The 26196-nt window shown below is 39.1% G+C and overlaps 1 protein-coding gene across 2 annotated transcripts in view; it reads left to right on the top strand.

Moving 5' to 3' along the window:
• Nucleotides 1-26196, top strand: part of LOC127529099 (noelin) — a 146361-nt gene that overhangs the window by 83137 nt on the left and 37028 nt on the right. The window contains exons 1-4 of one of the 2 annotated variants that reach the window (XM_051931612.1): nucleotides 1-308; nucleotides 6644-6793; nucleotides 9878-10033; nucleotides 16085-16304. The exon at nucleotides 1-308 is cut by the window's left edge and continues 440 nt beyond it. In XM_051931612.1, the coding sequence (XP_051787572.1) occupies nucleotides 159-308; nucleotides 6644-6793; nucleotides 9878-10033; nucleotides 16085-16304 (676 nt within the window). In that variant the 5' untranslated portion in view covers nucleotides 1-158. The remainder of the gene's footprint in view (nucleotides 309-6643; nucleotides 6794-9877; nucleotides 10034-16084; nucleotides 16305-26196) is intronic. The other variant, XM_051931613.1, reaches the window with a different exon arrangement.

Here is a 26196-nt window from a genome sequence, read left to right as displayed (position 1 = left end):
AAAGGAGAGAGCGACGGCTGAATTGTTAGCGATGCCCAACGCGAGTCCGGCTATGCCAGGGGCAGCGGTGTTGCACCAAGCTCTGCAAAACATGGATTACAAGCAAGGTCTTACTGAAGGCTCAGAATGAAGGCTTTTTGGAGGAGCAGGAAGCAGAGATGTCGGTGCCTTTACTTAAAATTGGGGTTGTGCTAAGCACCATGGCAATGATCACCAACTGGATGTCGCAGACCCTGCCATCCCTAGTTGGACTCAACACCACTAGGCTAACTGCGGCGAGCGGGGGTAGCCTGGATCGGAGTACGGGAGTAAGTTGGCAACGGTTTCTTCTTCTTCTTTTTTAATATCTACCCCTATGTACCCCTTGAATGTATCGTGCGTTACAGTAACGGGATCGGTTATGGAGCAATTAGATGTAGCAGTTTAAGTGTACGGGGTCTCACATGCGGACAGTCTCCCCTTAAAATGCAGACTGGCGTGGCGCCATTTAATTCAGTGTTTTGGGAGTAAGCGAAGGTTTTATTTCCACGCATTTGCTTCATCTAAGAATTCCTGCGAGCTTTCTCGCATTGTTTCTTCCCGTGAAATATGACCGTAATAGAGAGTGTGCTCTGAAACGACAAACACACGGAGACGCACACGGGGACACACATTAACAGCTCGGCATCTGAAATACAAAAGAAATACAAGATTGTGGAGAGCTTGGAAACGCAAGTATTATTAGTGCCGTTTGTTGGAAAAGTAGACACGGTGTGACCCCCCTCTGCTGCCGGGCTTTATTAATGTATGTATTAATTTAATTCACTTGACACCCCTGTCACTCTGGTTGAAGCGCACGGTGGATTACTCTAATATGACACTAAAATGTTTTATTTTGATGATGACGATGCTGATAATGTTAAGGATATTAATAATAATAATAATAATAATAATAATAATAATAATAATAATAATAATAATATTAACAATTAGGGTTCAATTTATGTTTTAAAGGACTGTTGTACTTAAGCTTTCCAAACACACTTTAAGCGTGCGTTAATTAATTGTTGAGAGTTGAAAAAAAAACAAAAAAATCAGCCTTAGTCCATTGAGTCCTCTGCCCCACCCCTTGCATATGATATGTCCCCTTTCCGTTTACGAAGGACATGTTTGACTTTATTAATGTGCCATTTTTGGTAGAAAAAAAAAGAGTTGCTTAGGTGCACAATTAAAAAAATGAAAAAAAAAAAAAGATATCCCGGCGACGCATAAATCTTAACAACTCAAGTTCGGTGACATCGAACCTCCCTTCACTGCTCTACGTATACCGTATAGATATAGTATCTAAATATGAAAACTTAAAGGGAATAATGACTCTGGAGATCTTAACCTTAACATACAAAGATAGATAGATAGATAGATAGATAGATAGATAGATAGATAGATAGATAGATAGATAGATAGATAGATAGATAGATAGAATTTGGTATAGTAGGCAGGAATAGATAGATAGATAGATAGATAGATAGATAGATAGATAGATAGATAGATAGATAGATAGATAGATAGATAGATAGATAGATATGAAATGCGCTATATAGATAATCATAAACGTATAAATAGACAGACATGATATGTTCCATATTACAGACAGAACTCTATACTTTCAGAAATTTCATAGACAGACACGAAGTGCACCATATAATAGATAGATAGATAGATAGATAGATAGATAGATAGATAGATAGATAGATAGATAGATAGATAGATAGATAGAATTTGGTATAGTAGGCAGGAATAGATAGATAGATAGATAGATAGATAGATAGATAGATAGATAGATAGATAGATAGATAGATAGATAGATAGATAGAATTTGGTATAGTAGGCAGGAATAGATAGATAGATAGATAGATAAATAGATAGATAGATAGATAGATAGATAGATAGATAGATAGATAGATAGATAGATAGATAGATAGATAGATAGATATGAAATGCGCTATATAGATAATCATAAACGTATAAATAGACAGACATGATATGTTCCATATTACAGACAGAACTCTATACTTTCAGAAATTTCATAGACAGACACGAAGTGCACCATATAATAGATAGAAAGATAGATAGATAGATAGATAGATAGATAGATAGATAGATAGATAGATAGATAGATAGATAGATATGAAATATGCTATATAGGTAAATCAGAAACATATAAATAAACATATGTTCCATATTATAGACAGATCTGTATGAAAAGCACTAATTTCAGAATTTTCATAGATAGACACGAAGTGCACTATATAATAGACAGGTAAGAAAGGCACTAGATAGATAGATAGATAGATAGATAGATAGATAGATAGATAGATAGATAGATGAGAGGAATCTATCTATCTATCTATCTATCTATCTATCTATCTATCTATCTATCTATCTGTGTAATATGAAAGACATGAAATACAGTTGGGCTGGATTTGTATTTATTTATTAATTATTTCTTTTCAAACGTATCTGTAATCCCCAAGTTGTCCCTTTATTGATTCGCAGGTGAGTTTTTTAGCCTCTGCGTCTTCTCGCTTTCTGTTTTCTGCCCTTTCAGATTCCGGAGACGAGACGGATTGTTGTCGCTTTCTGTCTCCGCTTTAGCTGTGCAGGTGTTCTCGAACTCTCGGCCGCCTGTTTTTTTACTTTCCTTTTTTTCTTTTTTCTTCTTTTTGTCACAATGGGTTTTCACAAAACGTGTTGGTGTTTTCTGGACTTGCAGACCACCGCTATAAGCCTTTAATTTTGTGAATATATAATATGCAGAAAGCGCTTTGAAATGCGAGCGGTGTAAAGGTTATTTGGAATGCACAGGGTGCAGGTGCGTGACAAAGGCCGCCGACTTAATGAGACCCCGAGACCCCCCGGAGCTTCCCAAAGGGCAAACCCCAGTGAATCCTCCTTTATGTTTTAATAATTGAGAGCGCGAGCCCCGGGAGCCGCTGCAGTGCGATTGAGCTCTCAGTAAGCCTGCGGTGCGCCTCCTGCTCGCCTCTCTCCGCTCCCTGCCTGGTACTCGAAGAGCGCCTCCCTTTCCGAGACTGATGGCATTTAGAAAAAGGCAGAACAAGGGCACGCTATGGGAGGGGCGAGAAGCTTGCTGGTATCGCTATGTAGCATAGGTAAAGGAGTGGCGAGAACTGCAATCAGGTAACACATGCTGCAGGCGTCCAGACCGCGGACGTCTAATGCCGCAGCTCGTTGGTAGGTTTTTGCGTTCTTTTCTTTATTTTATTGTAACAAGGATTGTAAACTGCAGACGCGACTACCAACCCATTCACACATTTAGCCTAATAATGCCTCATGAGGCTAATCGACATACCTGAGCCCACCCTTATTGACTTGCAAACACGCCTCCGCTGTCAGGTTTTCCCAGTCGAATGCGCACCTCCTCTCCGCATCACACAAGTTGTAGTGCGGAGGAATCTGCGGGATGTTAATGAACCTGCGGGCACGTGAGCTCGGAAAGGGAGACAGCGGCGACAACGATTTTCTCAGTGCCCTGGAATCAAATGAAAAATCTCGGGGAGATGCTAGGTACAAATCAGAGGCACGGATGCCGTTAGAATGTGTTCGACATGGAAGTGGCACAGTAATGAGGACGCATCTGAAGCTGTTTCTAAATGGTTTTCTTTCTAAGCGTATTTCAAAAATATTTTGGGAGAAAACATCCTTAGTCGGAATCCCACCATCATCTACAGTAACAATCCTTAAATCTGTTGTAGCTGCAGCCTGTAGCGAACACACAACCTCAAACCCCCACCATTTAATTCAGGGTCTCCGCGGACCGGAGCCTGTCCAAGCAGCGCTGAGCGCTATTTACAGATATCATTGGATCAACATTACACATTAGGTTATCTACTAAGCAGCAAGTCAAGTTTTTACCCATGATTGTTTTATGTATGTGTGTATGAATGAGCAAACTGGTGGAGAAAAACGAGGAGCAGAAATGTATTAAAGATGAATGTTGGAGCTTAACAGGCAAGATGGACGGAGGCACATAAGCCGAGGGACTGAGAGACAACAAGAGGAGACCCTCAGGATAAGACAGAGAAGACAAAGTGGGGGGACCGACGGTGAAGAGTTGAATGTGCAGAGCACGGCGTAGATAGAGGGCGGTGTCGGAAGACCATCAAGTGCTTTTAAGAAGAGATCCATAGATGGAAAGATAGAGAGAAGAGTCACTATATATAAGAGAGAAGAACAGGGAAGGCCAAAAGATAGATAGATAGATAGATAGATAGATAGATAGATAGATAGATAGATAGATAGATAGATAGATAGATAGATAGATAGATAGATAGATAGATAGATAGATAGATAGATAGATAGATAGATGTTTTTAAGCCATTATATAATCGACAGATATTAAACAGACACCATATATTTGACAGATAGATACATAGATAGATAGTAAAGGCACTATCTAACATACATAGTATGAAAGGCACTATTTTAAAGATCCATCCATCCATTTTCCAACCCGCTGAATCCGAACACAGGGTCACGGGGGTCTACTGGAGCCAATCCCAGCCAACACAGGGCACAAGGCAGGAACCAATCCCGGGAAGGGTGCCAACCCACCACAGGACTATTTTAAAGATAAATAGATAAATAAAAATAAGATATAATACAGATAAAACAGATATGTTAGATACACAAGAAAAAGACTATATAACATATAGATAGCTAAGAGAAATGAAAGGCACTATATAGCATAAACTGATATATTGATAGGAAAAGTACTATAACAGATATGAATATCACTATATAAAAGTATTATATAATGGATATAAATATGAAGGGCACTATATAATTGACAGATAGATATGTATGAAATGTTCAATAAATTAATAGATAAATATGAAAGATATATATATATATATACTGTATATATATGAGAGGCACATTATTACAAATGGATAAATAATTTGAAAAGGCACTACATATTACATAAAGTAATAATATAAAAGGCATTAGATAGATAGATAGATAGATAGATAGATAGATAGATAGATAGATAGATAGATAGATAGATAGATAGATAGATAGAAATGAAAGGCACTATAGATAGATAGATAGATAGATAGATAGATAGATAGATAGATAGATAGATAGATAGATAGATAGATAGATAGAAATGAAAGGCACGATAGATAGATAGATAGATAGATAGATAGATAGATAGATAGATAGATAGATAGATAGATAGATAGATAGATAGATAGAAATGAAAGGCACTATAGATAGATAGATAGATAGATAGATAGATAGATAGATAGATAGATAGATAGATAGATGTGAAAGGCACTATATAATAGATAGATAGATAGATAGATAGATAGATAGATAGATAGATAGATAGATAGATAGATAGATAGATAGATAGATAGATAGATGTGAAAGGCACTATATAATAGATAGAAATGAAAGGCACTATAGATAGATAGAAAGATAGATAGATAGATGATAGATAGATAGATAGAAAGGCACTATATAATAGATAGATAGATAGATAGATAGATAGATAGATAGATAGATAGATAGATAGATAGATAGATAGATAGATAGATAGATAGAAGGCACTTTATATAATAGACAGATAGATATGACTTAATGACATACAGTAACTCTTCTTCTCGAGGTCATTCAAGTCACATTGTATCAAGTGAAGATCTGCTGGCCATGAAGTCCCCCCAGTCATCTCCTCCAGCTCTATAATTGGTGCTGCGGCCCCCCCATTGATTCACACCGGGATGCTCAGGTTGCATGTTTCAGTCGTTGGTATTTGGAGGTGACCGTCTGCAGCTCCTGTCCTTCCAGTCAGATTTATGAACCTGCAGCTTGGCCTATTGATTATGTTGTTTGATAAACATTTCCCATTAGAATATTTTCCGTCCTTTTCCTGTTCTCCTTTTTTTTCCCAGGTTTTTTTTTTTTCTTCTAGCTTGCGTGACATCAATCTCATCAGATGTTTTCAGGCTTCATTTTTTTTGAAGAGTTCATGGTGAGCATATGGGTGATTTCAAAGAGGCAGATGGTTTATTATGTAATCATCTCTGATCATTTCCTAAAGTTTATATAAGAGCATTTCAAAATGAATTTATTTAATCAATGAAAATGAAACATCTCAGTGCCTGCAAATCTCTTGTCCACTTTGACCTCCATTACCATCATGCCATAATCTTGCAGATGGAGTCCATATTTTCCATTTTAGCAGCACAGCTCGCAGCTCCTGGCCCTTGTCTGAGTCACTTCTGTGTGGAGTCTCCATGTTCTCCTGGTGTTCCCCATGGTTTATTCCCACCATGGAGAGATGCAGTTTGAAGTTGATCAGAGGTGCTTGGGTGCCTCTTTGGCTCCCGTGTCCACCCTTGTCACTCTCAGAGTTTGGGTCCATCCGCCTTCTGCAGTCTAAAAGTACAGTAGAGCCTCTGCTAACTTGTCCTTGTCTTTATTCTGCACTCTTTGTCCCTTAGTTTATCTGTCATATCCTGCTGATTTTGATTTGTTTTATTACTCATTTGACTTTTTATGTCATCTCTGCCTCCCCTGTCACCCCTCTTGTGTCATTTTCTGTCCCCGTCCTCCCACCGGTCTTCTGTACTCCCAGGTGCTTCCAGCCAATCCAGAGGAGTCATGGCAGGTGTACAGCTCAGCCCAGGACAGCGAGGGCAGGTGTATCTGCACAGTGGTGGCACCGCAGCAGACGATGTGCTCTCGTGACGCCAGGACCAAACAATTGAGGCAGCTACTGGAAAAAGTGAGTCACCGGTGGGCCACGGACATGGCTTGGGGGCGGGGGTGCTGTTTGATGAGAGTGCAAATAATAATAATAATAATAATGATGATGATGATGATGTCTCTTCATTTGGCTCACTCACACTCACTCACTAACTCACTCTTTTGCTTACTCACCATCTCATTTACTAACTCACTTAAGTACTTGTTAATTTGTTAACTTTCTTGAGCACTCACTCTCTCTCTTATTAACTCACACACTGGATCACTCTCTTATTTACTTACCTTCTCATTGACTCACTTACTTTCACACTCAAAGGCTTACGAACGTGCACGCTCACTCACTCCCTTAATGTCTCTCTCTCTCTCTCTCTTTTGCCCACTCTTGCTCATTTGCCTTCTAACTCACTCTCTTGTTTACAAACACATTCTTTTACTCATTCGCTCACTCCTTTTCACTTTCTCACTGACATCCTCATTTGGTAACTATCTTGCTCACTCCCTCACTTTCATGCTCTCTCACTCTCTCTCTTTCACTAACTCACCCACACAGGCTCACTCTTGGTCACTGACCCTCTCTTTATCTCACTCTGTTGCTGACTCTGTCATTCACAAACTTACAGACTTTGGCTCACTCTCTTGCTTATTGACATTCTCATTTACTCACAAATCTTACTCACTTGGACACAGTTGTGACCACATCCACTTCAAGTGCAGACTTTACTTCAGTTAAACATTTAAACCTGTGTATAATTCTTATAATAATAATTCTTTGTATTTATGTAGCGCTTTTCTCACTACTCAAAGCGTATGTAATTAAAAACTGTAGTGCATCTGAAATATGAAAGTCAAATAAAAATATGGTGGCATTTCTGGCATCTCTCACTATAAGGGATTTTTTTTGGACATACTAAAGGGTGAGAATGCTGTCATCTGAGGAGTCAGGCCATTTCAGGACCTCGTCTATTATATAGCACCTTTCACTTCTATCTATCTATCTATCTATCTATCTATCTATCTATCTATCTATCTATCTATCTATCTATCTATCTATCTATCTATCTATCTATCTATCTATCTATCTACTATATAGTGCCTTTCATCTATCTATCTATCTATCTATCTATCTATCTATCTATCTATCTATCTATCTATCTATCTATCTATCTATCTATCTATCTATCTACTATATAGTGCCTTTCATCTATCTATCTATCTATCTATCTATCTATCTATCTATCTATCTATCTATCTATCTATCTATCTATCTATCTATCTATCTACTATATAGTGCCTTTCATCTATCTATCTATCTATCTATCTATCTATCTATCTATCTATCTATCTATCTATCTATCTATCTATCTATCTATATAGTGCCTTTCATCTATCTATCTATCTATCTATCTATCTATCTATCTATCTATCTATCTATCTATCTATCTATCTATCTATCTATCTATCTATCTATCTATCTATTGCCGTTCGCCGCCTTCTAGCCTGATCAAATTACCGAATTGAAGAGCGTGCTCGTGTGTCGTTGTGCCTTTTCCACGTTCGCTCCTCTAAACGCCGATCCCCCGTGTAATTTCAGATTCTGCGCTCTTCGGCGGCCCTTCCCGTTCCCGCGGATGTCCTTCCCGTGCCGCCCGCTCGGCGTTGCCTCTCCGCTGCCTCCGCCGCTACCTGCCTGCCCGCGCTTGAATTTCCCGCGTCCGCCCGCCTGATGTCACATCCGCCCTTCTTCAGCACCGCGGACAGCCCCGCTTTCGGAGTTTTTTTTCTCTCTGTCGCTCTCGCTTTCGTGTATTTGTTGATTCATTTTCATTAGTGCTTTTCATGTCTATTCTTCTAGATATCTTTATCTTTTATATAGTGCCTTTCATTTCTATCCTCAATCTCTATACCTAGCTTTGTTATATAGTGCCTTTCCTGTCTGTTTTCAGTCCAGGTATTTAACTCTGTTAGAAGATCATTTTCATGTCTGTCATAAACCTAGATATCTAGTTGTGGAATGCAATGCTTCTCATTTCTGTATACATTTCTGTTATATAGCGCCTTTCGTGTTTATTTTCAATTTAAGTATCTAGATCATTTATATTCCTCTTTCATATCCATCATCAGTCCGGATGTCCCATCTCCTTTTTGTAGTGCCTTTCATGTCAATCTTCAATCTCGATTTGTAAATCTGTTATATAATGCCTTTCATATCCATCATCAGTCTAGATGTCCATGTCCTTTGTATAGCGCCTTTCACGTCTGTTTTCATCCTAGACACATTGCTCTTTTGTAGAGTGTTTTTCTTATCTATCTGTAATCTCGATATCTTGCTATTTTATATAGTGTCTTTCATGTTTATTTGTTTATTTTCAATATAGGTGTCTAGATTATTTATATATATATATATATATATATATATATATATATATATATATATATAATTTATATAGCACTTTCATATCCATCATCTGTCTCCTTTATATAGTACACTTTCAAGTCTCTCTTCAATCTCGATATCTGTCTTTTTTATATAGTGCCTTTCGTATCCATATCACTTTGGACAGCTCATCGCTCCTGATGGACTTTTCTTCCTGGGTTGTTCTTCTCGTGCTGAGACACACCATGCTTAAAGTTTAAATTCAGGTCCCATCTTTCAGTTCTGGTGGTCTCTGGTGGTCTGTTTGGATCACACTGGTGGTCTTGGACTAATTTTTCATATGCGTCTGATGACTTCCTAATTTTTCCGCCCTCCCTCCTATTTCAAATCCCTCAATATTTCTGTGTCGTTCAAACCAAATGCAAAGAGAACTGAAGTGGAATTCTGGCTCTTCCAATGCAGCTGGAGTCAGGATATTACACACTAAATCCTCGGATTTCTCCAGCTTATTCCCGGTGCTGCAGAGACTTTGCTAAAATGCACATCTGAAAAATTAATTTGGTTTTGATCTGCAGGCAATGCGAGCAGATCCCAGAGATTGGGGCCAAGGGGCAGTGAAATGAAACTCCAGGATTTATTGGCTTTGGGTTCTGGAGATCTGGCCGATGGCGGGCAAACCCTCTCAAGGTCACTTACCTAATTTATTTGTGTTTTCTTGTCTCTTTTGAGGTGCAAAACATGACACAATCAATCGAGGTTCTGGACCGACGGACCCAGAGGGACCTCCAGTACGTCGAGAAGATGGAGACCCAAATGCGAGGTTTGGAATCCAAGTTCAAGCTAGTGGAGGAGAGCCACAAGCAGCACATGGCACGGCAATACAAGGTACGCTGAGTGCCCCCCACTCCCCTCCGTCCCCTCCCTCCTCGCCCACTGAATCCCCTTTACCCTCATTAGCTGGCTTGACTCCTTTCAGCAGCAACCCTTTCATCTGCCAGGTCAGTTCCATGAAGGCACCGAGATGGCACAAGTACGGCATTGCCATTTAGAGTGCCCTCCTTTGTGCTCAGTCTCATTTCCTTTATGGATTCATGTCTTTGTTTATTTACTGCCAAGGAGAAGACGATTCATTGATGACGTCCAGCCGTCTGTCAGCCCACTGCCTCTTTAACTGATGGCGGAGGTGCCAGCTTCTCCTTTCTAATTGGCACAGTTTCTATTATTAGCCTCCACTCGTAGTACTGACTGGATTGCCAGGGCTGCTTTTCACTGGGGCCTCATTACTGTGACTGATGGCTTTGAAGTTAGGGGGGCACCAGATGGCTTCAAAACAAAAAACACTGACCGCTACTGCTGGTGGGCCTCCCACATTTTACATTTAAGGGCAGCAGGCAGCCAAAAAGAGGAAAAGAAAACTGCCAGTGAACAGTCTGGTGGGACCCATGACAAGCAGCCATCCGGGTGCACCCTTTGTACCTGTGAGAAGCTCTTCTGTCCCTTACAGAACTGTAACAAGGGCCAAACTGAGGTGGCACCACTGCCCTTGTCTGACTGCTATGTCCCACTCTAGGAGGGCACACTCATCTGAAAAGGGCTGAAAGGGCTTGATGGCTGCAGCAATGATCAGTCAAATAAAGAGGGTGTCAGGTGGAACCGAAGGGGTGACTGGCATCATATCAAAGGATGGACAGGTGGACAGATTTGAAAGGCGCTATATAATAGATTGATAGAAAGATAAATAGGTAGGTAAAGTCACCACATAAGACTGATAGACAGGAAAGGCGCTATATAACATAGATATTAATATGAATGGCACTAGGCAGACAGATAGACATGAAAAACATAATTTAATCGATAGACAGAGAGATATGAAAGGCGCTATTTGAGATTGACAGACATACAATTAGTGAAAGGTGCTATATAAGAGACCTATTAAAAGAGGCAGATAAATAAAAGGCATGGTACAGATTAGAGAAATAGATATATAAATGAAAGGTACCGTAGGAATTTGGAATGTAGAAAGATAATGAAAGACACTCTATGTGCAAACTAGATAGCAAAATAAATAATGACAGGCAATATATAAACTAGGTATATAGATAATGAAAAGTGCTATATATGTAAACTAGACAAATATATATAAATAATGAAAGGTACTAAATAGACAAATAACACAAGTCACTATATAAACAATATACATCAATAATGAAGGGCATAAAATAAACTACAGGACAGATAGATAGATAGATAGATAGATAGATAGATAGATAGATAGATAGATAGATAGATAGATAGATAGATAGATAGATAGATAGATAGATAGATAGATAGATAGATAGATAGAGTGAGTTAAAGTCACTATATGAGCTAGATGCCTAAATAAATACATAAGAAGGAACTATATAAACTAAATACCTAGATAAGTACACAATAAAAGGTATTATACAAATAATATAAATTATTAGATATAAAGACAATGAAATTCACTATATATATTAGATGCATTGACAATGAATGGCACTATATAAGCTAGATGTATGGATAATGAAATACACTGTACTACACACATTGAGAATGAAAGGCACTATAAAAATTCGATAGAGAGCATTGTATAAATAAGATATAAAGATGGGTAATAAAAGGCTCTAAATAAATTAAATACCTAGATATGAACATAATAAAAGGCTCTATATAAAGTAGATATATAGATAATGAATAACAACGTTTATACTACACACATTGACAATGAAAGGCACTTTATAAATGCAATGTCTAGATAAGTACAATAAAATATACTAGTTATAAATGTAATGAAATCCACTATATTACTAGATGCATTAATAATGAAGGGCACTAAATAAACGTTATTTGTATGTAGATAATGAAATACACTATTTATACTACACACATTGATAATGAAAGGCACTTTATAAATTAGACAGATAATAAAAATCACAATATAAAAGAGATAGACAGATAGATAATGAAAAGCACTATATAAACTAAATACCCAGAAAAGTAGATAATGAAATGCAGTATATATACTAGACATATAGATAGATAGATAGATAGATAGATAGATAGATAGATAGATAGATAGATAGATAGATAGATAGATAGATAGATAGATAGATAGATAGATAGATAGTGTGAAAGGTGCTATATAGCTGATTGGTATATCCAGACACTCAGCTGCCGCAGTTTAGACTGTCAAACCCAACCCAACAATCAGCAGTCATTTCGACTTTGCCAGGTTGGTGGCTCCTGGTTTAATGGTGACATCTGATCACCCTGTTCAGGACACAGAACAGGCCTCAGGTACAAATGACACAAAAGCTGGCATTTCTGAAAACATTTTGTTTGGCAAAGAAAGGGTTGCTTTGAAAGTGTATGGTGGCATGACAAGAGTATAACCTCAGAGGTCCTCCTTCAAAAATAAACGCCATGTTTTTCATTCCTCACGGTGCCCACTGGTGAGGTACCAAAGTATATTGAAGAACTGTTTCAATAGCTAGATGTATGCCAGTACTTTGTTGTCTAGCAAAATAATTAACAACATTTGTCCTCTTTCATTACTTGTGTGCACCCAAATCTGGAACACTGAGCAGCAAAATCTAAAACTTTGTCAAAACAAAAATGACAAAGGAGGGATGATTAAAGGGGCAATATACAAGGGTCACACAGACAGAAAAATTATGTGACCTTAACCTAGCTCCACAGGTTCAGATTGCAGTCTGTCTGTCCACATTCACTTGTCCATTGCTCACACACACTTCATCTCAGGCACCACACTCTTCTGCCGTAGTCACTACATATGACTATAATATAATGTAGTGTATTTATATTGCCTTATATTTTACTATAGTAGAGTGTAGTATAGTATACTATAAATATTTCATGATTTATTGTATTTTATTATGTTTTAATATAGGATGGTATAGTATAGTACATATAGTATAGTATTTTATCTATCTAAAAAACTATTGTTTTTTAGTATAGTTTAGTATAGTACAGTATAGTATAGTATAAATAATTTATGTTGTATTGTATGTTATTATATTTTAGTATAAGATTTTATAGTACATTATAGTATAGTATAAATATTTTATGTTCTATTTTAGTATAGTATAGTATAGTATGAATAAATTATATTGTATTTTATTATGTTTTAGTATAGGATAGTATAGTATAGTACATTATAGTATACCACAGTATAGTATAAATATTTTATGTTGTATTTTAGTATAGTTTAGTATAGTACAGTATAGAATAATATTAATAGTTTATGTTGTATTATATTTTATTGTGTTTTAGTATAGGATGGTATAGTACATTATAGAACAGTATGGTATAGTATAAATTTTTATGTTGTATTTTAGTATAGTATAGTATAGTATAGTATAGTATAGTATAGTATAGTATAGTATAGCATAGTATAGTATAGTATAGTATGAATAACTTATGCTGAATTTTATTGTGTTTTAGTATAGGATGGTGTAGTATAGTACATTATAATATAGTATAGTATAAATAATTTATGTTGTATTATGTTTTATTATGTTTTAGTATAGGATGGTATAGTATAGTTCATTATAATATAGTATAGTATAAATATTTTATGTTGTATTTTAGTATAGTATAGTATAAATATTTTATGTCATTTTTAGTATAGTATAGTGTAGTATAAATAATTTATGCTGTATTGAATTGTATTATGTTATAGTATAGGATGTTATAGTATTTTATATTTTTTGTTATAGCATAATAAGGTGTAGTATACTTATTACATTGTATTATAGTATAGTATTTTATATTTTATCATAGTATAGTATTGTTTATTATAGTATGGTATAGAAAAATTCAACTGTATAGTATAGTATAGTATAGTATAGTATAGTATAGTATAGTATAGTATAGTATAGTATAGTACAGTATAGTGTAGTGTAGTGTAGTGTAGTTTACATCCATCCAGCTATCCATTTTCTAAACCCACTTTATCGTGACCCCCCCCCCACAAACACACCCACTTAGACTGAGCCATTGAGCCAATTTCGGATCACCAGCTGACCTGATCACACACAACTTGGATACGTGAGATGCAAAATGGAAGACACAGAGGGCAAGCACACACAGACATGGAGAGGAAATCCAATAATAGTAATCTGATAATATGTATATACAACATAAAGTAAATTCTCAGACCCACCTAATCCAAATCAGGGTCATAGTGGGCTGGAACCTTCAAAGGCAAATAACCCTGGATGAGATGCCAGTATAAAAGTTAAATATAATAGTATGTGTATACATAAAATAACACAAAGTTATATAATCTAACATTCTAACACTTAATCAAGTTCAGAGTCTGGAGCCTATCTCAGCAACACAAAGAGCAAGGCAGGAACTAACTCTCAATTGGACACCAGTGTAAAAATGAATTATAATAGCATTACATGACATAACATAAAGTAACATATCATGAATAACATTCTTAAACCCATTTAATCAAGTTAGAGTCATTTGCAGTGGAGGCTTTTCCCTCCACATCAGGAACAAGGCAGGAACCAGCCCAGAATGTGATACCAGTCGAAAAGCAACATTTGAGACTATGTTGTATATATAACATATCAGTCAATTCTCAGACATGTTTAATCCTGTCAGGGCCATTTGAGACTGGAGCCAATCCTGGCGGCATTGGGAATTGACCTGAAAGGGATGCCAGTGTCAAAATGAAACACAGTAATATGTATATAGAATATAATGCAACACTCACTTACTGATTTAATGCAGTAGGTAGTCACAGGGGGCCATTGTCAACCCCAGTAGCAAGACGGTGAAAACTGAGCTGGGCCAGCATGAGCAAGTCCCCCCCCCCCCCCAACTCCAGTCACTATAAAGTCCACCTCTGGGTCCCTTTACACTCACAACACCCACACACAGGACCAATTGAGATTCACCCTCTTGAGGGCGCAGTGCCCAGAGTGACACCCCACATACACACACACACACCCACACATCAGTGAGACCCCCTTGCTGTTTTGGACCCTCAAGATAAAGAGGCATGTAAAACACCCACCAAGCTCTTTTGCGGCTCCTCTTCCCCCGCGATGCCCTTCACTGTGCTGTCCCAGAAGTGAGAAGCCACCGGTTTGATGTGACTGGCGTGCCACCTCCTCTCCCTTCCAGATTTCCCGGTGCTCTCCGCAGTTCTGATGTCACCTTTGTTTTTGAAGGGGCTCTGATGAGGGTGTAGGGTGGGCTGGGGTGGGGGTATATTGTGTAAATGTGTGCATGCCGGCCTGACCGTGCCCTCCGCCGTCTGTCATTGTTGATGTCTTTTAGTTAGGTTAGTGAGCTAGCTCCTCAACCGTATCTCGTTTTCTTGCTTGCAGGGCTAAATTAAAGAAATTTTATCAGTGCTGCAGTGACTGAAGAAGCAGGTCAATCCATTGTAACCATGAACTGGGCCTCAGAGTTTTTGCAACCATGCAGTTTATTCCAAATTAGCACCTTTAACACTAAGGAACCTGACCACTGCCAAGATCCTCCTGCATGCAAATGTAGAAGCATTTCATGATTAGTTGACCTCCTCTTTTTTATATTTTTATTGGTTTTGATTTCATTTGATTTGATTTTTTTTTTTGTCAATGCATATTTGGTTACTAAACAAAGAGAACTGAGAAACTTTGTTGTATGTGATTTGAAGCATGTAACCCTAAGATGTTGCATTTTAAACGATGATGAATAAAGGTCTTTCCCAATTGTTCTTGGTGTACTGAAGACTGTTTGATATGCCGAATGTCTAAGGGACCGGCCATCTTTCCCAGCGATAGGCACATCTCGCACCCACGGCAGGCAGTCAGAGAGGGCGTAGCACAGATAGGGTGTTGTAGACTTTTGCACGCATGGCACTGAACCAAGCTTATTTTAACCTTTCAGGCAATTAAAGCGAAAATGGAGGAACTTAGGCCTTTGATACCAGTGTTGGAGGAGTACAAAGCCGATGCAAAATTGGTATTGCAGTTTAAAGAGGAAGTCCAGAATCTGACGTCAGTTCTTAACGAACTTCAGGAGGAGATTGGCGCCTATGACTACGAGGAGCTACAGAACAGAGTGTCAAATCTCGAAGAAAGGCTCCGTGCATGCATGCAAAAATTAGGTAGGCCCAGAAACACAACCTAACAAAAAATAATGAACGGCAACGCAAATCCAGTTTGGTCTGTGCACCTGAGCGGTGGGAGGGCTGACTGATGACTTACCTGCCAGGGGGAGGTGTCAGGAGTGCAGTTAGTCCTGCCCACAGCAGAGGAATAGGCCAAAGGAGGAGCAGCAGGAGGAGCACTCGGCCAATCAGGGGAGGAGGGAGGGAGGGAGGGAGGGAAGGAGGGGGCTGAGTGAGGAGGGCTGGGAGGGGCCAGCAGAAGCTGCAAGGTCACTTGTCAGAGGAGTTGGCAAAAACAGATGAGACCTGCCTGATTCATGGCTGCAGTTATTTGGGTTATTGTGGAAGGAAGGACTCACAAAAGAAGAGGGGAGAGCAACGGGAGGACTGCTCATGGGAGAGAAGAACAAAAATGAAAGCAGGGGCATGCTGGGGCAGGATATTGGAGAGTAGCCAAGCAGCATCGGGTGCAAGGCAGGAATCAACACTGGATGGGGTTTACAGGAGAAATTTGATAATAGTTATATAACACGTGATGAAATATCATGTTATCTACATGGAATATTATACAACATTGTCCAATGCAAATAAGAGCAAGAACCAGCAGGGAAAAAGCAGGAAACTGCACTGGATAAGATACAAGTCTAAAAAGAGAAATACTACATACTGTAAATAAATATACATTACGCATAGACATACAAGTAAATAATACATTATTAGGGATAGGGTTTAATACTGTATATACTTGTACTTGCAGACTGCTCACTCCAGGTCATAGTCACAGGGTCCAGCACTTCATGTAAGCAGCAGAGAAGAAGAATAACATCCACAGCATTATTAAACATTTAAGATCAAATTTAATTTCTTGTGTTCACACTAAAGTTACAATCTTTTATAGATAGATAGATAGATAGATAGATAGATAGATAGATAGATAGATAGATAGATAGATAGATAGATAGATAGATAGATAGATAGATAGATAGATAGATACTTTATATGTATGTAAACAGAATAATGACAGCAACTGCAGCTCTCCCAATCCAAATCAAGGATGTCAGGAGCAGGAGCCTAGCCCAGCGCCACAGGACAGAAGGCAGGAACCAACCCTGGATGGGATGACAGCCCAAAAATAAACTATGATATTTTATTTACATATGCTGTTTTTCAAGTACGCATACATACATACATGCATGCATAAATAAATAAATAAATAAATCATAAAACAATATTCTGCAGCCAGTTGAATCCAATTCAGACTTGCAGTGGCCTATGCCAACACTAGTGAGCACAAGGCAGCAACAAAAACTTGATGGGATGCCAGTCTAATAGTGAAATATGATAATCTTCTCACATAATATAATATAATATAATATAATATAATATAATATAATATAATATAATATAATATAATATAATATAATATAATATAATATCTGCATTGGATTGGCACCCTGCCCTGCCTTGTGCCCTGTGTTGGTTGGGATTGGCTCCAGCAGACCCCCGTGACCCTGTGTTCGGATTCAGCGGGTTGGAAAATGGATGGATGGGTAATATAATATAATATAATATAATATAATATAATATAATATAATATAATATAATATCCAATTCCCATAATACAAATAAACCAAAGCTAGAGCCATCCCAGCACCAGTGGGTGCAAGGTAGGTAGCAGCCCTGGATAAATTGAAAGTATGCTTTCAATTTACAATGCTTTACAAAATACAATGCTACATACATGCAGTGTATGTGTGTAAATAAATAAATAAATACATAAATAAATAAAACATATCCAAGATAACATTCTCTCAACCTGCTGAATCCAATTAGGGGATACAGGGCCAGGAACGTATCATACACCATTGGGTTCAACATGGGAATTAGCACTGGATGGGATGACAGTCTGAAAAATTATATTACTATAGTTATATAACACATGAAATGCCTTATAGAAATTAAATAAGATTCTTTTTGCATCAATATAATATAATATAATATAATATAATATAATATAATATAATATAATATAATATAATATAATACAATATTTTTCCAAGTCACCTGTTCGAAAGGAGAGCCTAGATAAGATGAAAGACAAAGAGAGAAATATCTATACTATCTATACTGTAGATCTATCTATCTATGTGTATATATATATATATATATATATATATATATATATATATATAGATAGATAGATAGATAGATAGATAGATAGATAGATAGATAGATAGATAGATAGATAGATAGATAGATAGATAGATACTTTATTAATCCCGATGGGAAATTCACATATATATATATATATTTATATATATATTGTAACAAAGCACTAATATGCGCCTGACCCAACACAGATTCACACTGGAGGCACACGTATAGAATAAATAAATTTTTTAATTTCTTCACCTGTGGGGCACGTCTTCCCCATAATCCCCACAGGCACAACACAGTCCCAAAAGTAGCAAGTACACCACACACTTCTTCTCCTGCACCACCACTCCTCCCAGGCAACCTCCTCCACCCGACTCTGGCCATTGAGTGGTGACTGCTGGCTCCTTTCACCGCTCCAACCTGGGGGGGGGCAAGGCAGCCATCCAGTGTCCAGCGGGAGGTATTGCACCGTCCAGGGCTGCTCCCCCTGAATATACAGTGAAGGGGCGTCCCAGCAGGGCATGGACCCTGGCCGTCTGACACAATATATACATAGATATATAAGGCACACAGCAGGAATCAGCAGCAGAGGGGATGACAGTCTAAAAGACAAATATAATAATTTTCATGTACAACATAATTGACAGATAGACAGCTTTACAGTTCACACGTATTGTCTTGTTTTCATAGTATCCTGAAAGTCTCACTTTGCCAGTCAAAAAGAGAAAGATGATGCTTCTAATATGTAATATGGTGTATGTTCTATAAATTAAATGTACTGTTATCTACATAAAATATATATTTTAAACCTGTCTAACATAAGCCAAAAGCCAGTGACACCCCATCACCCATGGCAGCAAGGTAGGATCCAGTTCTGGACAAAATGAAAGTAAATAAAGAGAAATAGGATGTTGTATATACTGTATAACACAGCATTCACCAATCCACTTAATTCTGCAGCATTGGGAGAAGGCAGGAATCAGCTCTGGATGGGGTGCCTGTATAAAAGAGAAAAGTGATAATATTTTTATACAACATAATATAACATTTATGTTTAAATCTATTGTTTTGTGTACATTGAAGACAGATCTGTATCTGCATGTGCAATGAAAATGCTGAGATCAAGTGCAGCCCAACCAATCCAAATCAGGGTTTCTGAGGAATGGAGGTTATCCCATCATCAGGAAGTGAAGTAAAATATGTATGTACAAGTGTTTATATATACATATATATACATAATATACTTGTATATATGTGTGTGTGTGTATATATATCTATCTATCTATTATATAAAAAAAATCTTGGGTTGAGATGTGATCATCTCATAGAGACCCTTTGAAGTCCCATGAGACTTCTTACATGTCACACCCTACTTACAAACAATTTCTCTGAGACACTTTACCGTCCTGTGAGACAAGGAAGTGAGACAAAAGGACAGCTGCTGTTCAGGCCTTTAAATGATTGTCGAGCAGTGAGACTTGCAGATCACGCAGCTTGGTAGCAGCTAGCAGACAGCCAGCAACTGATCCAGCCACATCCCCTTAGTGTGCGTTCAGCACCCCTAACTTGGCAGAGATGCCAAGTGACAAGCATGAAGTGTGCCCCCGGGGGTGGGGGTTGTGGGGTGAGCAAGCAAAGTGAGTATATATATATATATATATATATGTGTATGTATTTATATGTGTATGTGTATATATGTGTATGTGTGTATATATATATATATATATATATATATATATATATATACTGTATATACATGGAGGGCAAGCTCCCCTGGAACCTTTGGCGCCCAACCCCCAGTTGCAGCTAGAATATTAGTAAAATCTGTAAATGTACAAAAGAAAAATTATTATTTATTGGAGTCAAAATCATGAAATTCTATAAATATGCAAAAGAAAAATTAATTATTATTTAACGAAGTAAAAATCTTGAAATGAGAATAACATATTTACACTCTTACTGATTGGAGTATTCCCGTTAAACTGAGGTCCACTAAGTTCGATGCATGATTTTCTTGATATTTTAGTTTATAATTAACAGAATAACAATCTGAAAATTTAACAAACTCGCATTAAAGTTTGATAAATTCTGAAAATAATGATCCCAAACATACAGTATATATGTAGGTTTTCAAATAAGCCCGATTTAAAGCATGACAAAAAACATCACATAAAAGCGTCACATAAAATCGTTGTACTTTTAGGCTTAGGATTTTATATATATATAGAGTAGATCAGCGGTTCTCAAACTGTGGAGCGCGGCCCCAAAGTAACAAAAAAGGGGGCGCGAATGTTGCCACATGTGGTGTAATTTCGTTATTCGTAGGGTAATTTTAAGTGGTGTACCAGCAGCAAAAAATATAGGAATAAATTTTATTAGGGTTTCAAAAAAACGTTAGGGGGCACGATTAAAACTGTTATGAAAACTCGGGTTGCAAATACTTAAAGGTTCAGAAACACTGGAGTAGATTATATATATATATATATATATATATATATATATATATATATATATATATATATATATATATATATATATATATATATATATATATATATATATAATATATATATATATATATATATATATCCATCCATTATCCAACCCACTATATCCTAACTACAAGGTCACGGGGGTCTGCTGGTGCCAATCCCAGCCAACACAGGGCGCAAGGCAGGAAACAAACATCGGGCAGGGTGCCATCCCACCGCAGTATATATATATATATATATATATATATATATATATATATATATATATATATATATATATATATATATATATATATATATACTGTATATAGAACAGATAGATAGATAGTATGATATAACATGACATTCTCCATCCTGCCTAATCCAATGCAGAGGTGCACAGCCCTTCCCAGCACTACTTGGGTGCAAGGCAGGAATGAACTCATGATGGGAGTGCCAGCCTAAAACTGAAGAACGTGTGAACACTCCAGAACATGACATTCTCAAACCTGCTTAGTTCACATCTTGATACTTGTGACAGTAATGATCTCATAAACTCTGAACGGGGTCTCAACTCGCCGTGGAACATAACCGTTGACACAACTGTACACTGGCCTGCCTGGAATCACCAATTAACTAATCTGGTAAGCCCTCGGGAATGTGAGAGAAAAACCAGAGGACCTGGAGGCAAACTCACACAGTCAAAGGAAGATCAAGAAAGTCCAAACTCTGCTCAGTCAAATTTATATATTTGTAGATTTGTATCTGAAGATCAACAAATATCCTTATCACAGAATTTGGCTTCCTTATATATATATATATATATATATATATATATATATATATATATATATATATATATATATATATATATATATATATATATATATATATATATACACTCACTGGCCACTTTATTAGGTACACCTGTTCAACTTTTGTTAACGCCAATATCTAGTCAGCCAATCACATGGCAGAAACTCAATGCATTTCATTGTCAAGATGACCTGCTGAAGTTCAAACCAAGCATCAGAATGGTGAAGAAAGGTGATTGAAGTGACTCTGAACATGGTTCCATGGTTGTTGGTACCAGATGGGCTGCTCTGAGTATTTCAGAAACTGCTGATCTACTGGGATTTTCATACACAACCATCTGCATGGTTTACAGAGAATGGTCTGAAAAAGGGATAAATATCCAGTGAGTGGGCAGTTCTCTGGGTGACAATGCCATGTTGAGGTCCAAGGTAAATAGCCAGACTGGTCGCAGCTGACAGAAAGGCAACAGGAACTCAAATCAGCACTCATTAAACAGAGGTGTGCAGAAGAGCATCTCTGAGGAAGCAACACGTCAAACCTTGAAGAAGATGAGCTGCAGCAGCAGGAGACCACAATGGGTGACACTCCTGTCCGCTAAGAACGAGCAACTGAGGCTACAATTCAGAAGGGCTCACCAAATCTGGACAATAGAAGACTGGAAAAATGTTGCCTGGTCTGACGAGTCTCAATTTCTGCTGCAACATTCAGGTGTCAGAATTTGACTTCAACAACACGAAAGCAGGGATCCATCCTGCCTTGTATGAACAGTTCAGGCTGGTGCTGGTGGTGTAATTGTGGGCGGAGATATTTTCTTGGCACACTTTGGACCCCTTAGTACCAAATGATGCCACGGCCTACCTGAGTGTTGTTGCTGACCATGACCATCCCTTTATGACCGCCATCTTCTGATGGTGACTTCCAGCAGGCTAACATGCCATGTCACAAAGATCAGATCATCTCAGACTGGTTTCTTGAAAACGACAATGATTTCACTGGACTCAAATGGCCTCCACGGTCACCAGATCTCAATCCAGTAGAGCACCTTTGAGATGTGGTGGGACGGGTGATTCACATCCTGGATGTGCAGCTGATAAATCAGCAGGAACTGTGTGATGCTGTCATGTCAATATGGAGCAAAATCCCAGAGGAATGTTATGTTTCCAGCTCCTGGTTGAGTCTGTGCCATGAAGAATTAGGGCAGTTCTGAAGGCAAAAGGGGGTCCAACCGGGCATCGACAAGGTGTACCTAATAAAGTGGCCGGTGAGTGTGGTGTGTATGTGAATATATATTTAGTTTAGAAAGTTTAGTAAGCAGTTGCAAAGAATGCAGAAGGCTCTAATGGATTTTGTTCCTGCCCATTATTGTAAACTGCTGACTGAATAGGCCCCATCTGTACCCCCCCAGAACTGGATTAGGTGTCTTCTGATAATGTCATTCATTTTGTGAGAGGGCAGAATGGCAGGGCAGTGGCTACTGTTGCCTGAGACATGGATTGAAATTCCAGTCAAATTGTAGTTTCTATGTCTGACAGCGTAGATCTCAAACCCTCTCTGATCCAATGCTCATGCAGATAAAGGGGGTACTGGTGATACTAAATTGTTCCCCTTCAAATGTGTGTGTGTGTGTGTGTGTGTGTGTGTGTGTGTGTGTGTAAGTGTGCTCTATGGTGTACTGGCATTCCATCCAGGTTAGGTTCCTTGCACCCAGGGCTGCTAGAATAGATTCTGTCTTGACTCGTTAATGGAGCCCATGCTTGAAGACACTACTTGAATTGGGTTTCATATTAGGGTTACCAAGACAGGAGTCTTCTGTGCCCATTTTACCAAAGTGAGTGATGCCCATAAGTGTCAAAAACAATGGCTCTGTGTATGCCACTGGCCTTCCTCACCATGTCATGAGGTACACCTAAACTACATGAGCCAGGAGAACCACTCTGATGAATCAGAGAAGATGTCACTTGGGCCTGATCTACCGGTGGAGCTTGACCTTACGGATGAAACTGCAGTTGTGACCCACTGGGCTGGCTACTTTGAGCAGCTGTTTAAAGCTGGTCCTCCAGCTGGGACGTTGGATATCTCAGGGTCTGCGGTTCTCGAGGATGACCCCCCAATTAGCTGTGAACCCCCCCCCCCCCCCAGTCTCACTGAGATGGCACAGGTGGTGAACCAGCTGAGGGTAGGGAAGGTTGTGGGGGTCTGTGGTGTCTGGAGGTGAACTTCTCCAGGCTGCTGGTCAGGCTGTCCTCCTGGCATTGCCAGCAATCTTTGCTTCCATTTTTGGAGACGGGCATCATCCCACCTGACTGGACAATGGGACTTGTCGTCCCTATCTGGAAAGGGAAGGGTGAGCACCTGAATTGCAGCAACTACAGGAGGATAACACTGTTCTCTGTGCCGGGTGAGGTCCTCACTAGGGTCATCCTCAAAAGGATCTGTGATTACTTGCTCACCTACTACCGACTGGAGCAGTCTGGTTTTATCCCCTAGAAGTCCACCATCTACCGCATCTTGGCACTGAGGGTTCTCATGGAGTGCAAACACGGATGTTGGCAGAGTTTCTTTGCAGCCATTGTCGATTTTTGTAAAGCGTTTGACTCAGTTGATCAAGCTGCCATGTGGGACATCCTGAGACTTCATGGGATCCCCTCAAGGTAGCTGGATATCATGGCCAGCCTGAACACTGGGACTGTGAGTGGTGTGCAGAGTGGAGGCAGAACCTCTCAGTTGGGGTCCGTCAGGGGGGTCTTCTGCTCCCACTCTGTTCAATGCTTGCATGGAGTGGGTGTCGGGCAGTCGTGTGGTCCAGCAACTGGGGAGCATCTGTTGGTGAAGAGAGATTCACTGATCTTGACTTTGCTGACGATGCTGTGATCTTCGTGGAGTCAATGGAGGCTCTGAGTGTCTGGGCTTGCGAGGGTTCTGATAAAAACCAAGATGGAGGCCTTTAGTGACCTCTTGGGCACGGCCATCAACAGTGTGTCTGTTTGCGGAGAGAGTGTCGACCTCGTCATTAAGAGGTTTACTGACCTTGGCAGTGACATTCATGTCTCTTGTGACTCTTCCTATGAAGTCAGTAGACGGATTGGGAGGGCATTTGAGGTCATGAGGTCGCTGGAAAGGGCTATGTGGCGCTCCTGATATCTATGCAAAAGAACAAAGGTCCAAGTCTTTAGAGCCCTGGTGCTCCCTGTTTGTGACACATGGACGCTATCCACTGACCTGAGATGAAGACTGGTCTCCTGTGCCTCTTCAGAGAATCCATGGGGCCCGCTGGTTTGACTTTGTGTTGCTCATGGAGTACCCAATGAGTCACATGACATGCATTGTGAGGGAGCGTCAGTTACGGCACTACAGCCATGTGGCGCGATTACCCGAGGGCGATTCCTTATTGTTGAGGACCCCGAATGGCTGGATCAGGCCAAGGGGACAACCACATAACAACTGGCTTAAAACAGATAGAGGGTCATTTCTGGACCATGTGTCTGCCTGGGGGGTTGCCAACTAGGACCCCGAGCTGTTCCGTTGTGTGGTGGGTGCCACCCATCCTGACCTGACCTGATCTGCCGGCCTGACCCAGGACACTCCAGTAGGTCCAAATCCCACTGCCATTCTAATAACAAACAAAAAGGGAATTGTGGGTGACTCGACTGCAGACTTGAAAATGGATGGTCAGATGGACACTTAGAGAGCCGCCACTTAGGTGTAATTAATGAATGCATGCAGAATAACCCCTGAGGGCAGATTGCACAAAGGCTGAGACAGATGGCAGATCAATAATACGCTTGGCACATTTACATGTTTAGCGATTTTGAGAAATTTCCTTTGGTGATCACCTTCCAGTAAAAGAGCATCTTGAACAAAAAAAAAAAAAAAAACGATAAAAAATAAAATAAGAGCAGCGGAGCAAATCTTCTTCTCCCCTCACATTGTGGGCAAAGCGTCGTGAATATCTGAAGACTGCTGCTGGATCAAGGAGGAAAGGTCGTCACACACTCGGGTCATTTTCATTTTTAAGCAGCTTGCTTATTCATCTCATTTCTGAGATTTATGATGTCAGTGCCAGTGCCTCATGTCACTCGATGAGAGATAGGCTCATCACGAAAAATCTGCAGGATGCCGGCTGGGTGGAAATAAAAAATGAAGGCTTGGAGGATTTCATGGGCCTTATCAGTACACTGGGAAAGAAAACTAACAATAGATAAAAACAGAAAAGACGCACAGTGGAGAGAGCCGAGACAAAGGGACAGGTGGACATTGGCATGAGAGGAAAGGCAGCCGGGCACAGTCCATCAGTCCTAAATTAGTAAGAGATGGAGATAGGGCCATGAAGGGAGCTATATAACAGATAGATAAATAAATAGAAAAGGCACTATATGAATAAATATGAATATGAAGGGCACTATACTATAGAGAGATAGAAATGAAAGACACAAGGCGTGCTAGAT

Source organism: Erpetoichthys calabaricus, chromosome 9 (assembly GCF_900747795.2).
Source record: "Erpetoichthys calabaricus chromosome 9, fErpCal1.3, whole genome shotgun sequence".
NCBI classification, from domain to species: Eukaryota; Metazoa; Chordata; class Cladistia; order Polypteriformes; family Polypteridae; genus Erpetoichthys; species Erpetoichthys calabaricus.
This window is presented reverse-complemented; position numbering and strand designations above follow the sequence as displayed.